The sequence below is a fragment of the Somniosus microcephalus genome, chromosome 16 (assembly GCF_052327205.1).
Source record: "Somniosus microcephalus isolate GS21.2 chromosome 16, FLI_Smic_1.0, whole genome shotgun sequence".
Taxonomy (NCBI): domain Eukaryota; kingdom Metazoa; phylum Chordata; class Chondrichthyes; order Squaliformes; family Somniosidae; genus Somniosus; species Somniosus microcephalus.
In genome coordinates, this window is record NC_141002.1 from 57,147,938 (window position 1) to 57,161,835 (window position 13,898).

Genomic DNA, 13,898 nt, shown 5'->3' on the forward strand with positions numbered 1-13,898 from the left:
ATTGAATTCTTTCAAGAAGTAACAGAAAGAGTCTACAAGAGTAATGTAGTGGATGTGATATACATGGACTTTCAAAAGGCCTTCAATAGGGCACCACATGGTAGACTCATGCCTAAGATCAGAGCATGTGGAGTCGGGGGACAAATAGCAGCATGGATAGCAAACTGGCTACAAAACAGAGGAGAGAGTAGAGGTTAAAGGTAGTTATTCAGACTGACGGAGGGTGGGAAGTGGTGTTCCACTGGGATCGGTGCTGGAAACACAGCTGATTACCAATCACACAAATGATTTGGAATCAGGAATTGGAAGTACAATATCAAAATTTGGGGGTATAGTTAAATACATTGAGGAAGACAGCAACTAATATATGAAAATGTTAACAAACTTGCAGAATGGGTGTGTAAATGGCAATTTAATTTCAATATCGGTAAGTGTGCGGTAGTGCATTTTAATAGGAGGAATAAGGAGGCCACATACTCCTTGGAAAATAAGAGTCTAAAAAATGGTAGAGGCGGAAAGGGATCTAGTGGTAAAACACAAATTAATAAGGTCATAAAAAGTGAAAACAATTGGTTAGACCACACTTGGAGTACTGTGCACAGTTCTGGTCTCCATATTACAAAAAGGATATAGAAACACTGGAGAAACTGCTGTAAAGATTTACAAGGATGATATCAGAACTGAAACGGTGCCACTATCAGGAAAGGCTGAACACGCTGAAGCTCTTTTCTCTAGAAAAGAGAGACTAAGAGGTGACCTGATAGAGGTCATTAACATTATGATGGGGTTCGATACGGTAGATGTAGAGAGGATGTTTCCACTTGTGGCGGAGTCCAAAACTAGGGGCCATAAATATAAGATGGTAACTAGTAAACCAATAAGGAATTCAGGAGAAACTTCTTTACTCAGAGTGATGAGAATGTGGAACTCGCCATCACATGGAGTGGTTGAGGCGAATAACAGAGGCATTTAAGGGTAAGCTAGATAAGTACATGAGAGAAAAGAATAGAAGGATATGTCGATAGAGTAGGTTGAAGTAAATATAGTGGGAGGAGGCTCGTGTGGAGCATAAACACCGGCATAGAACAGTTGGGCTGAATGGCCTGTTTCTGTGCTGTAAATTCTATGTAATTCGTTGAAATATAGTCTTGTCTTTTAAAAGTTTGCCTGCGAGTTCAAGGCACTTTTATTGAACAATAGACAGCCATTTCCATAACACATACACATAGCCATGCCAATGACCATCTGTGGTGTCTGATTAGAATGTAGCATTGCTTAATAACCTGGTGATGCATATTAATTGTTTCTAGCACTTGGGTGATTGAGAAGAATACTTACTTTGGTTGGTATTAATAGTATACATTTGACTAGATTCTTTCTGATATACTTCAGGCAGTGCCAGAAGAATAGAAGCCAATTTTGCAGCACACAATTGCAGAAGCCATTTTGAGGGTGGCACCTCTCTTAAAAGTACCTGTTTTTTAAGCTAGGTAATGTAGTACAAAAAGAGAGAGCCCATAAATTATGGACAATAAATACAAATTTTTTGTCTCAGTAACCATCATAAAAATGACAGTCAAAAAGTCCCTTCCCTGTATCATCATTTCTGCATACGTAAAAATATAAAGAAATAGCATTAGTTAAATAAAAACTGTAAGAATTTGTGTTGTATGTATTACAAGGCACATTGGGGTTGAAATTCATCTCGAGTGGCAGCGCAAAATGGGCGGTATTGCATCGGCTGCCTGTTCAAATGGAATTCAATATCAGGCGGGCACATAATGAGCGGCCAATGTGATACCACCTATTTTGCGCTACTATCCAAGATGAATTTCTAGCCCATTGTCTTTTAATTTGTCAAAAGCAAGTCTAGGCAGTGTTGTTTTTTTATTGACCATTGCCAAGATCTTGAAATATAATGGCCCAGAAATTTAGGTCGGGGGCTTCCCACGGGTGCAAGCCCCCGACCTACACTTACCTAGCGCGCCGGACATTGAGCTGTGGGCCCGCGTGGGATTCCAATCCTGGGCCTCCTTCAACTGCCGGCATGCAGTACTCGCGTATCCCAGGGGCGCAGTTAGTTCGAAGTGTCCCCTGGGATCACGTGGGCCATGGAGAGCCAATGGTAGCAGGGAATGCTTCATTCATAAGTTTGACAGGAAGAGCGGTCAAACCTATAAATACTATAAGCCCCAAAACATCACTAAAACTTCAAATAATTTTTTTTTTTAAATCACATTTTTAAAATAACTATAAATTACATGAAATAACTATTTTAAACAATAATTTAATTTTTTGAAAAAATTAATTACATTTTCTAACGGGGCTAAAAATAAACTTACTTTTCTTTAAAGTATTTAAAAATAATAAACCTGTGGAAAAAGTGTTTTAATTTTAATTAATTCACCACTTACCTTGTTAAAAGCAGGCCTTGCGCCTGCTTTTTAAAAGTGTAACTGCTGGAGACTTACCCTTCCGGAGAAATCTGCAAAAAAAACGTAAGTTCGATGCGCACGTTCCACCTGTCAACCTCTTCTTTCAGGGGAACGGAAGTGCCGGTTTCCCGCGCATGCGCAGTGCATGCAAAAAACCAGCACTTTCGTTGGGCCTACGCATGAGTACCCCGTGCGTACTCATGCGTTGGGACCCGAATTTCTGGGCCATTATAAGCAAATCACTAACCAAACAAATTCCACTATTCACATTTTGTTTAGCACAAACATGACATCCCATTCTGATCAGCAGCTGGATGAACTTGTTATTAATTTTCTCCTTCTTCTAACTACTGCCAGTAGGAAAGTCCTGCTTGCGGCCCTTTAACACAACAACACCTTTCCTTCTGTTTTCAGTAGTACAGGAACCAATGTACCTAGTGGATTTGATAATCTAAGTCGGTACTTACCTCAACTAGTCCCATTTCCAACCAGATATCTCCCTAGCGTCTTTTGGAAGGTCATCAACTACTTTTACCCTTTTAAAATAATAGGCAGCCCATCTGTCCAGCATCATTATAAACCAGAGCACTTCCGCCAATTCCATGTTTGTTTGAGATCACTTCTTTGATCTTTAAAAATTATTTTCTAGTCAGCTGGTTCTTCCAACCTGCTCCCCCACCTCCCTGCCACCCCACAACCTTGATTAATGATGTTATACATTGTGAAGTTTGGATTTCCCTATAATGAGAGCCTGCACATATTGCCTATGCACAAGAGATCCCTGACATTCAAAAGCTAAAAGCAATGTTTGAGCAGTGAAAGATAAACAATTTACTTACTGCTGGAAGTGCAAAGAAAGATATGGCAAAAACAGAGAAGCAAGATGCTATTGTCTTTCCAATCCATGTCTGTGGAACTTTGTCACCATATCCAATTGTTGTAACTGTTACCTAAGAGAAAAAAAAGCAAGGATCAGTGAAATTACAAAATGTAACTAGCAGTATGCTTTAAATTAGCAATCTTTAAAAGAGAGACAGTGACAGGCCTACAGTTTCTAAGGTTTTTGTTGACTTCTGGATACTGTTGAATGGATAAGGAACAAATCTGAGTATTCAAGAGTTGTCATTGTTTACAGAGAAAATATTTTTTGTTCAAAATGCTTCCCCATTTTTTTTATATATATATATACCTTTAAAAAACATCAGTTTCCTAAGCTGAAGTGAGGTATGTTAGGTTTGCATCTTTGATGATGTGAAAAGTAAGTCTGGAGGAGTACCTTTTATTCAAAGTTTATCCTGACTAAAGATACACTGTACATACAAAAGCTTTGTTTAACTTTTCTTAAAAATGTAATTTTTTCTGCTGCAGGGAGGTATTGAAGGTCAGGTCTTCGTTTCTGCTCAGGCACTCCATGACATCACAAACAGAAATGAGTTCTCATGTGCCCTGGATTGATTCCATTGCAAACAGTAGAGGCCACAGCACTGGACTAGCCCGATAGCTAATCTGGAGTTTTATGGCACCAAGAAAGGCATTCGGTCATCTACATACTCTTCATTACATGGCAAGATTTGTATTGCGGCTTCATTTACTTTACAACACTGCAGCAAATTGTGTGGCAATACAGCATAGTAAAAAGAGAGCATTTTTGGTCATTATCAATTCAAAAATGTGTCCTGTGGATTTTGGTGCATTTTTTAAAAATATGTAGAAAAATGCTAACCCTAAAGCGCAAAATGAGAGCACATTTTCCCCGTGTTTGCGTGGGTTTCCTCCGGGTGCTCCGGTTTCCTCCCACAGTCCAAAGATGTGCGGGTTAGGTTGATTGGCTATGATAAATTGACCCTTAGTGTTAGTGGGATTAAATACGGGGATAGAGTGGGATATGTGTTGGTGTAGGGGTTACGGGGATCGGGCGGGATATGTGTCGGTGCAGGCTCGATGGGCCGAAATGGCCTCTATCTGCACTGTGGGGTTTCTGTGATTCTGTGATTGAACTAATCTTACTCTCGTCTGAAAATGTCATTGACAGTATAGTATCAAATACGAAAAACTCACCACGCCCCACCATAAGGCATCAGCGTAACTTCCAAAGCCAGTCTTCCCTCTCTCATCAACTGCATCTTTCTCAGCCAGATACACGAAATAGGAAGAAAAGATCAGACCCAGAAAACCAATGTATAGTGTTGTTATGAGTTCCTGCAAATCAAAACATTTCATTATCAATAAGGCATCATCTGATCTCAGATAATAGGCTACTGTGTACTTTTGCAGCTTGTAAACCACATCTTACAGGTGGATGAGACTTACACAGCTGCTGCACAAAGAACAAGATTCTGTAATTCTGTGTATTACTCCCTTGCAGAGAATATTTGCTGAGAAATCGATCGGAGTGCCCATCATTGTTCAGCAGCAGTTCTACCTTCTGATTGCAATAACTCAGAAACTACGTGTCAGTCAAAGATTTACTAAAATCCTCCCAAACAAAGACAAGCACTCTTGTTAATCTGGGTCCAAATAGAGAAATGAATCAATGGATGTCAGTACAAAAGATCTATGCTACCAACTCACCTCTGGCACTGAGGTTAAAACTAGCTTTCCCACTCTGATGGAGCTAAAATGTGGGGTCGATTTTAACCCTAGCCACCTGGCATAGACTTGAAATTTCTAATGATCATAATGACTTTTAAAATATTTGGTTGATGATTCTAAAATTTTAAGAGGTGACTTTCAAATTGGAAAAGCCTCCTTCTCCCTGAAATTGGGCACCATCTGTTAGATCCAGCATGGTCATCAGTAATATTTTTTTAAACGTTATTGTGATTGCAAAAGTCAAACAACTATCTCCAAATGGCAAAATACTGCCGATGCTGGAAATCAGAAATATAAACAGAAAATGTTGGAAATACTCAGCAGGCCTGGCAGTATCTGTGTGGAAAGAGAAAGAGAGTTAACGGCCCCAATTTTAATTTTGCGCCGTGCTTGGAACGTGTGTGGGGGGGGGGGGGTGGAAGGTGGGGGTGAGCAGGTACAATCGTGCACAGGAAACCTGGAAGTAAGTGCAAGCGTGTCTGTCAGTGGCTTTTTAACCCAGCCACCTCATTATAATTTTATTTCCAGGTTTCCCATCCAATCAGCGGCAGCGGGTGTGATGTGGGCCCGCCTGATGCAAGCTCAACTCCAGTATTTAAAGGGACACTCCAAACATGCAATTTGAAAAAGTTTGAAGTTGGGAACAAGAGAAAAAAATGTTGGAATTGAGTCCAGACGAGCAAAGGCTGTGCCTCGTTCCAATGACTCCTCCCTGGATGTGCTGCTGGGGGCTGTGAGGAGTCAGAGAGAGATACTCTTCTCCAACAGGAGGAAGAAGCCTGCAGTGGAGACCATGAAGCAGTGGTTGGAGGTAGCTTAAGAAGTCAGCAGTAGAAGCGTGGTGACATGCTCCTGGATTCAGTGCAGAAAGCGCTTTAATGACCTAACCAGGTCCCGGAGGCGCCACGATTTTAGTGCTGCTCGTGAAATTGACCTGTCATTTTGCGCTGGCACTAAACACTACTGCCACGATCTCCTGCGCCCACAGATTGTGATGTCATGCAAGTGTGCAATGCCCCGGTAGCACCCCGGACCGGAAATTCAGTTGTGCCCCCGCCTTAGCGCCTGTGGCTAGGACCAACAGGTAGAGGGGAATGTTTTCAAGTCGGGAAGAGGCTGGGGGAGTGCTATTTAAAGGCGTGCGCTTCCTGCTTTTTCTTGTCTGCAAAATTTTTGGTACACGCAGGTTGAGAGGGAGAGAGAGCCTCATTCCCCAACATTAGTGCTTTAAGAGAGGTGTGTAGCACTTGATTTAGCGCTCAAATCACCTCCAGGGGCGAATTTTGCAGTCCGATGCGATAATTAGAGCCATGCGCTAAACTTTGCGCCCGGCCGATTTTAGCGCCCCAAAATGGGCGATACCCAATTTTTCCCCCATAGAATAGTACTGCACAGAGGGAGGCCATTTGACCCATCGTATCTGCACCGGCTCTTTTGAAAAGCAATCCAGTTAGTTCCACTCCCCGCACTTTCCCGATAGCCCTGCAATTTTTTCCTCCTCCAAGTATTTATCCAATTCCCTTTTGAAGGCTATTGAATCTGTTTCCACCACCCTATCAGGCAGTGCATTCCAAATCCTAACCATTCATTGCGTAAAAATGTTTTCCCTCATGTCACCTCTGGTTCATTTGCCAATCACCTGAAATCTGTGCCCTCTGGTTATCGACCCTTCAGCCATTGGAAACAGTTTCTCTTTATTTACTCTATCTAAACCCTTTATGATTTCAAACACCTCTATCAAATCTCCTCTTAGCCGTCTCTGCTCTAAGGAGAACAACCCCAGCTTCTCCAGTCTATCCACGTAACTGTATTTCCTCAAACCTGGAACCATTCTGTACCCTCTCCAAAGCCTTCACAGCCTTCCTAAAGTGTGGTGCCCAGAATTGGACACAATACTCCAGCTGGGCCTGAACTAGTGTTTTATAAGTTTACCATAACTTCCTGGCTTTTGTACTCTATGCCTCTATTTATAAAGCCCAGGATCCCATATGCTTTATTAACTACTTTGTTAACCTGTCCTGCCACCTTAAAGAATTGTGCACAAGCACCCCCAGGTCTCTCTGTTCTTGCACCAGCTTTAAAATTGTACTATTAATGTGTATTGTGTCTCCTCATTCTCCCTACCAAAATATATCACCTCACACTTTTCTGCATTGAATTTCATCTGCCACGTGTCGTCCATTCCACCAGCCTGTCTATGTCCTCTTGAAGTCTATTACTATCTTCCTCACTGTTTACAACACTTCCAAGTTTCATGTCATCTGAAAATTTCGAAATTGTGCCCTGTTCCCCCAAGTCCAAGTCATTAATGTATATCAAAAACAGCAGTGGTCCTAGTACTGAACCTTGAGGAACACCACGGTATACGTCCCTCTAGTCCAAAAAATAGCCATTCACGACAACTCTCTGTTTTCTATCCCTTAGCCAATTTTGTATCCATGCTTCTACTGCCCCTTTTATCCCACGGGCTTCAATTTTGTTAACAAACCTAGTATGTGGGACTTTATCAAACGCCTTTTGAAAGTCCATACAGGCAACATCAATTGCACTGCCCTCATCCACCATCTCTGTTATCTCATCAAAAAACTCATCAAGTTAATCAAACACGATTTGCCCTTAACAACTCTGTGCTGGCTCTCCTTTATTAATCTATGCTTGTCCAAGTGGCTGTTAATTTTCTCCTGGATTATTGTTTCTAAAAGCTTCCCCACTACAGACATTATACTGACTGGCCTGTAATTGAGTAACAGGTTTTATGCAAGCACAGAGGCAGGGAAAGGGGGCAAGGGCGGGGGAGGAAAGAACAAAAGGGAAGGTCTGTGACAGAGTGGAAGGCAGGAGTGATTAAATGAACAGCAGAATCATTACCAGCACTTGCTCGCCAAACAAATGGGAACGGAGGTCATGATCGGAAATTGTTGAACTCTATGTTGAGTCCAGAAGGTTGTAAAGTGATGATTCAAAAGATGAGGTGCTGTTCCTCAAGCTTCCGTTGAGCTTCACTGGAACATTGGAGGAGTCCGGGGACAGAGAGGTCAGAGTGGGAGTGGAATGGAGAATTAAAATGGCAAGTAACCAGAAGCTCAGGGTCACGCTTGCAGGCTGAATGGAGGTGTTCAGCAAAGCGATCACCCAATCTGCTTTTGGTCTCCCCAATATAGAGTAGACCGCATAGTGAGCAGCAAATATAGTATATTAAATCAAAGGAGTACAAGTAAATTGGTGTTTCACCTGGAAGGAGTGTTTGGGGGCCTGGATGGTGGGAAGGGAGGAGGTGAAAGGGCAGGTGTTGCATCTCCTGTACTTGCATGGGAAGGTGTGATGGAAATAGGATGCAGGTGTTGGATGTGATGGAAGAGTGGACCAGAGTGTCTCGGAGGGAACGGTTCCGCGGAATGCTGAATGGGGAAGATGTCTTTGGTGGTGTCATCGTGCTGGAGGTGGCAGAAATGGCGGAAGATGACCCATTGAATATGGAGGTTGGTGGAATGGAAGGCGAGGACAAGGGAAACCTTATCTTGGTTCTGGGAGGGAGAGGAAAGGGGAAGGGAAGAAGTGCAGGAAATGGGACGGACATGGTTGAGGGCCCGGTCAACCATGGTGGAGGGGAATCCTTGGTTAAGATATATCGGAAGCACTGATGTGAAAGGTGGCATCATCAGAACAGATGTGTCGGAGACAGAGAAACTGGGAGAATGGAATAGAGTCCTTACAGGAAGTGGGGTGGGTGGAAGTGTAATCAAGGTAGCTGTGGGTGTCAGTGGGCTTATTGGTTGACAGCCAATCCCCAGAAATGGAGATAGAGAAGTCGAGGAAGGGAATAGAAGAGTCAGAGATGGACCGTGTGAAGGCCAGAGACGGACCGTGTGTAGGCCAGAAACGGACCGTGTGAAGGCCAGAGACGGGTGGAAATTTGAAGCAAAGTTGACGCAATTTTCCAGTTCAGGGCGCGAGCAGGAAGCGGCACCGATACAGTCATCAATGTACTGGATAAAGAGGGACAGAGGGGACCCAAGTAGGACTGGAACAAAGAATATTCCAGGTATCCCACAAAAAGGCAGGCATAGCCAGGACCCATACATGGAGGAACTGAGAGGTGTCAACGGAGAAGTTGTTCAATGCAAGAACAAGTTCAGCCAGGCAGAGGGTGGTGGTGGATAGGGCTGGTTGGCCCACTGTTCAAGGAAGAAGCAGAGGGCCCGCTAACTGTCCTGGTGGTCCAAATGTAACACATTGCTTCCTACTATCAAAACCTCGTCATTTTAATTCAGGCTTTAAGTAATAAAGCCCAAGGGCGGGATTGGAGGCGTGTGAGGGGTTAAAATCCTGAAATCGGGGGGCACGAACCCATCCCGCCCCCAACCCGCCTCCATGTCAGTTTCAAAGGAGGCGGCTACCCGACCCGCGCTGGGACCCACCTCCCCGAGGCGGGAAGGGGATTAGTGCCAATTAACTGCCTGTTAACAGGTAGTTAACAGGCAGTTTTTAGCCTAATCCCTATTTTCATTCTTGAAGTGTGGGATTCCCGACAGCTCCAAGCCACGCCAAGTTAGTGAGGCAGGCTGAAGGGCTTGGAGGGGTAGAGATGTCCGGTGTTCAGGTGAGTGATGGGTGCATGAGTGCAGTGGTAAGTGTATTTGGTGTGTTTAAAGTGTTTAAAGAAGTTTTACTTACCTTTACGGCCTTCCTTCAGGTCTCGGGAGTCCCTCACCTCACCGGCACAGAAAGCAGAATGGCCGCGATCTTTCAAAATCTGCAGCATTCAGCTTTCTGTTCCAGAGAGATCTCTAAATCATCCCGAGAGGAAGGAATTAACTTAGAGTACAGATTGTCAGTGTTTGACAGCTTCAAACTGCTGTGAAACGCTGATATTTCATCTGTCAAAAGGTCTTGACAGATGAAATATCAATCTGTGACGTCACCTGTTGCCGGGTGGCCCTTCATTGGCCTGCTGAGCCCGCTGGGCGAGCTCAACAAGGTCAATCAAGTCAAAATCGCGTGGGTTGGCTACAACTCAATGGAGGCGGGACTACAACCCTGAAAATTGTAGTCCCGCCTCCTACACGCCTCCTCAATGAAAATCCAGCCCCAAGTCTCTGGCCACTCTAAGGGGGAAAAATTCAGTTGGTTTGCGCCTCCTGTTAACGCCTTAAGAGGGCGCTAATGAGGCGCAAAGCAACTAGCACCCGGGCGCGGCGATGTGTGCGCCGCTCGCGAAATTAACTAGACATTTTGCGGTGGCACTAAACACTACCGCCACGATCTCCTGCACTGGCAGATCGTGATGTCAGTCGAGTGCGCAACGCCCCGGTAGCGCCCTGGACCGGATATTGAGTGGCGCCCCCTGCCTTACCGCCTGCTGCTAGCAACGACAGGTTGAGGAGAGCGTTTTGCAGTCAGGAAGGGACTGGGGGAGCGCTATTCAAAGGCGACCGCTTCCTGCCTTTTTTTGTTGGTGACATTTTTGCACCACGCATTCTGAGAGAGAGAGAGAGAGAGAGAGACAGACAGACACAGACTTCTGGAGAGATTCAACACTGTGTGAAGGAGTTTTGGGTACTGAGCAGCACTTTGCAGGTTCATTTTGATTTGCCCATCCTTGTATCGATTTAGAAGAGACTGTGGGGGCTGCACGTTGAGCTCTTTCCCTGGGTCTCTCCATTGTTCTTTCCAGCAGATTTGATGTACAGATCTCGCCAGGCCGAGATTCAAGGCTGCAATGAGCAGGATGTGGATGGAGAGCAAAATCAACCCTCCCCTTTAAGATAAAAATAGAAAATGCTGGAGAAACTCAGCAGGTCAAGCAGCATCTGTGAAGAGAGAAACAGCGTTAACGTTTCCGGTCGATGACCTTTCGTCAGAACTCCCCTTTAAGAACTGGCCGGCGCCAGTTGTCTGTGTTCCATTGCTGACTGACATCACATGAGCTTCACCAGTGCTCTGAGGTAGCGCCTCGCTACTCGGCCTTTGCGCCTTAAGACAGGTGTGAAGCGCCCGATTTAGCGCTCCAATCACCTCCAGGGGCGATAAAAGCCAAGTTTGCCGTCGGAGGCGATAATTAGCGCCAGGTGCTAAACTTTGCGCACGCCCGATAATTGCGCCCCAAACAGGGCGATACTGAATTTCTCCCCCTAACTCTTTAGTTTTACGAATGCAGTAGTGTTTAAATTATTCAAACTAATCAGAACTGAATTTGTATGTAGCTTTCTAAATTGGTACCATCTGAAACAAAAGTTAAAATTGTTACTACTTTGCTGTTAATTATGTCAGAATCCTTTTAAAGAAAGAAACACACAGGAGAGTTTGGAAATGTAGTATATGCAAGATATATATCAAAATTATTCTGTAGTTCTTATTGAATATTAAAATATAAAACTTGAAATATGATTGAGCTTGCAATACGTATTGACGTAAATAAATGTTACTATCATTAGGATCAAATATTACAAAAAAATCTTCAAGGTGTGCTGCCCACATACTAAAAATATTCCTGTACAACTGTTTAAACATGATATTTTGGACAATCCCATCTGGTTCTAGGACTTGCATAGGAACAGGAGCAGTCCATTCAGCCCCTCGAGTCTGTTCTGCCATTCAACAACATCATGGCTGATCTGTATCCTAACTCCATCCACCTGCCTTAGCTCCATATCCCTGAATACCCTTGGCTCGTGTTTCCTAACTTCTCTCCAGGATGGCCTGGCTCTGATTTTAAGATTACATCCCCTTATCCTAGACTCTGCCCACCAGTGGAAAACGTTTCTCTCTATCCACCCTATCGATTCCTTTCAATATCCTAAAAGCCTCCAAAAATTACCCCTTAACCTTCTATATTCCAGAGAATACAATCCTAGTTTCTGTAAACTCTCCTCATAATTTAACCCTTGGAGCCCTGGTGACATTCCTACTAAGTTTTGGGGAAATCTAATGGGGTGGCAGTTTCATTTATAAGCAGATATCTTTAATAAGTCTATAATAGAACAATGAACCAGAGGAATATAAATAAAGAAGAAAATCTCTTATACTAACTCCAACTTATTACTCCAACCATACATTTTGTTTAGTCTTTATATTATAGTTTATAAACTTTTAAAACCCACATCTTTAAAATTAGTTCCAGTTCTGGAGTAACAGTACATTGCAAAAGTTTACTTTAAGAAATTAAACCTTGATGTTCCAAAGCAAATGAGCTAACATACATGCACAACTGTGCTTCTAAAGGGTTTTTCAATTATGGTTGGAATAATGTGACCCCTGCATTCTTCATTTAAAGTCAACTGAACCTTGAAGCCACTGTTGCTGTTTCTGAAATGACAGCTGTGAGTAATCAGCAGTTTCTGAGTTCAAACGCTCCAGCAATTTTGTCCTATAACTTTTTTAGGGTTAAACAAACAGAAAACAGCAATCTTGTCAGTTTAAATGTCCTACATAATTATATGAGACTTTTAACATATTTAGCTAATCAGCAAATGCCAAGATAGCAGGTCATTAGTCCCTTATAACCATATATAATGACATCTCCATGAAATATTCTTCATATTTCATCAAGATGACATTTTAACCGAGAACAGATGAGAAAAGATTTCAAAACAATCTCACTGGAATTAGTCTACAAACTACACATAAGTATAATTCTCATTTAGTGTCAATGGCCCAGATTTCCTTTTGATATTTGCTATGTAACTAAAACATTAATTTTGAGATCAAATCTATGAGAATACCCAAGTCCAGAAATTGGGATGCACTGTGGAAATGAAATTGTTCCACTTATCAGCTCCCTGTTGCATAAAGGGGAAGTAAAACCTTATTAACTTCCAAAATTGAGTTCCAGTATTTAATTCACAAAGAACACTACTAAAAATCCCATTAAACATAATAAAAACTGAATTTTAATTATTCAGTACCATTAATTGGTCGTCCTGATAACATACTGTACATTACATGGCATAACACCCCTACTAATATAAAATAACTTATCCTCCAATTCACCATGAGCAATGCCATAGGAAATCTACTAGCATTTCCATAAAATTATAAATGCATTCTGAACTTTATCAAAAATTAAGCCTATTTTTCCTTTTGGGTCTCTAAATGCTTCCATTTTTACTTTATCTCCACTCCTTTGGCATTTTACTCTGTACCTCTTTTCTCAATGTTTTTGGAGGTAAAGCATTTCTCCCCAGTTACATTGGGGGCAATTTTGCCAATGGGGGCACATTAGAGGTGGGCCTGCTGCTTGTTGGGTTTTAGTCCCGCCTCCATCAACTTCTGGCCAACCCACGCTATTTTCCCTTGATTGACCTTGTTAAGCCCGCACAGCGGGCTTAGCAGACCAATTAAGGGGAAGCAGGTTACAGAAAATTTTGACAGATGAATTGTCATCATTTGACAGCTCTGCGAAGCTGTCAAACACTGACATTCTATGTTGTTTGATGAGTCCTTGTATTCAAGACTCATCAAACCTCTTCTGTTAGCAGAAATTAGATGGTTGTTGTATCAGAGAATGCAGCAGCCATCTGTCATCTCTGCCGGTGATATACGAGACTTTCCGCATCCCCAACTGTTGAAGCCTGCAGGAAGAAACAAAAGTAAGTAAACATTTTCTATCACTTTACACTCACCTCACACACTTACCTCTCCACACTTGCACCCATCACTTACCTTCACAGCACACTTTTGCACCCCTCCGACGCCCGCAGACCCACTGCTCGCCTCAGTGACCCTGGCGGGGTTTCCAGACATTGGGAAGCTCGCGCCTCTGTTGGAAAAATGGGGATAATCCTCTTAATTGCCTGTTAACTATCTGTTAACAGACAGTTAAGTGGCTGTAATACCCTTCCCGCCTCCAGGAGACGGGACCCGGCATGGGTC

At 43.0% G+C, this 13,898-nt stretch overlaps 1 protein-coding gene across 3 annotated transcripts in view; it reads right to left on the bottom strand.

Annotated features, from left to right (window-relative positions):
• LOC147106202 (potassium voltage-gated channel subfamily KQT member 1-like) overlaps positions 1–13,898 on the bottom strand; it is a 289,282-nt gene that overhangs the window by 112,551 nt on the left and 162,833 nt on the right. For all 3 annotated transcript variants that reach the window (XM_086009091.1, XM_086009089.1, XM_086009090.1), the window contains 2 exons: positions 4,494–4,634; positions 3,275–3,385 (listed from right to left, as the gene is read on the bottom strand). In XM_086009091.1, the coding sequence (XP_085865217.1) occupies positions 3,275–3,385; positions 4,494–4,634 (252 nt within the window). The remainder of the gene's footprint in view (positions 1–3,274; positions 3,386–4,493; positions 4,635–13,898) is intronic.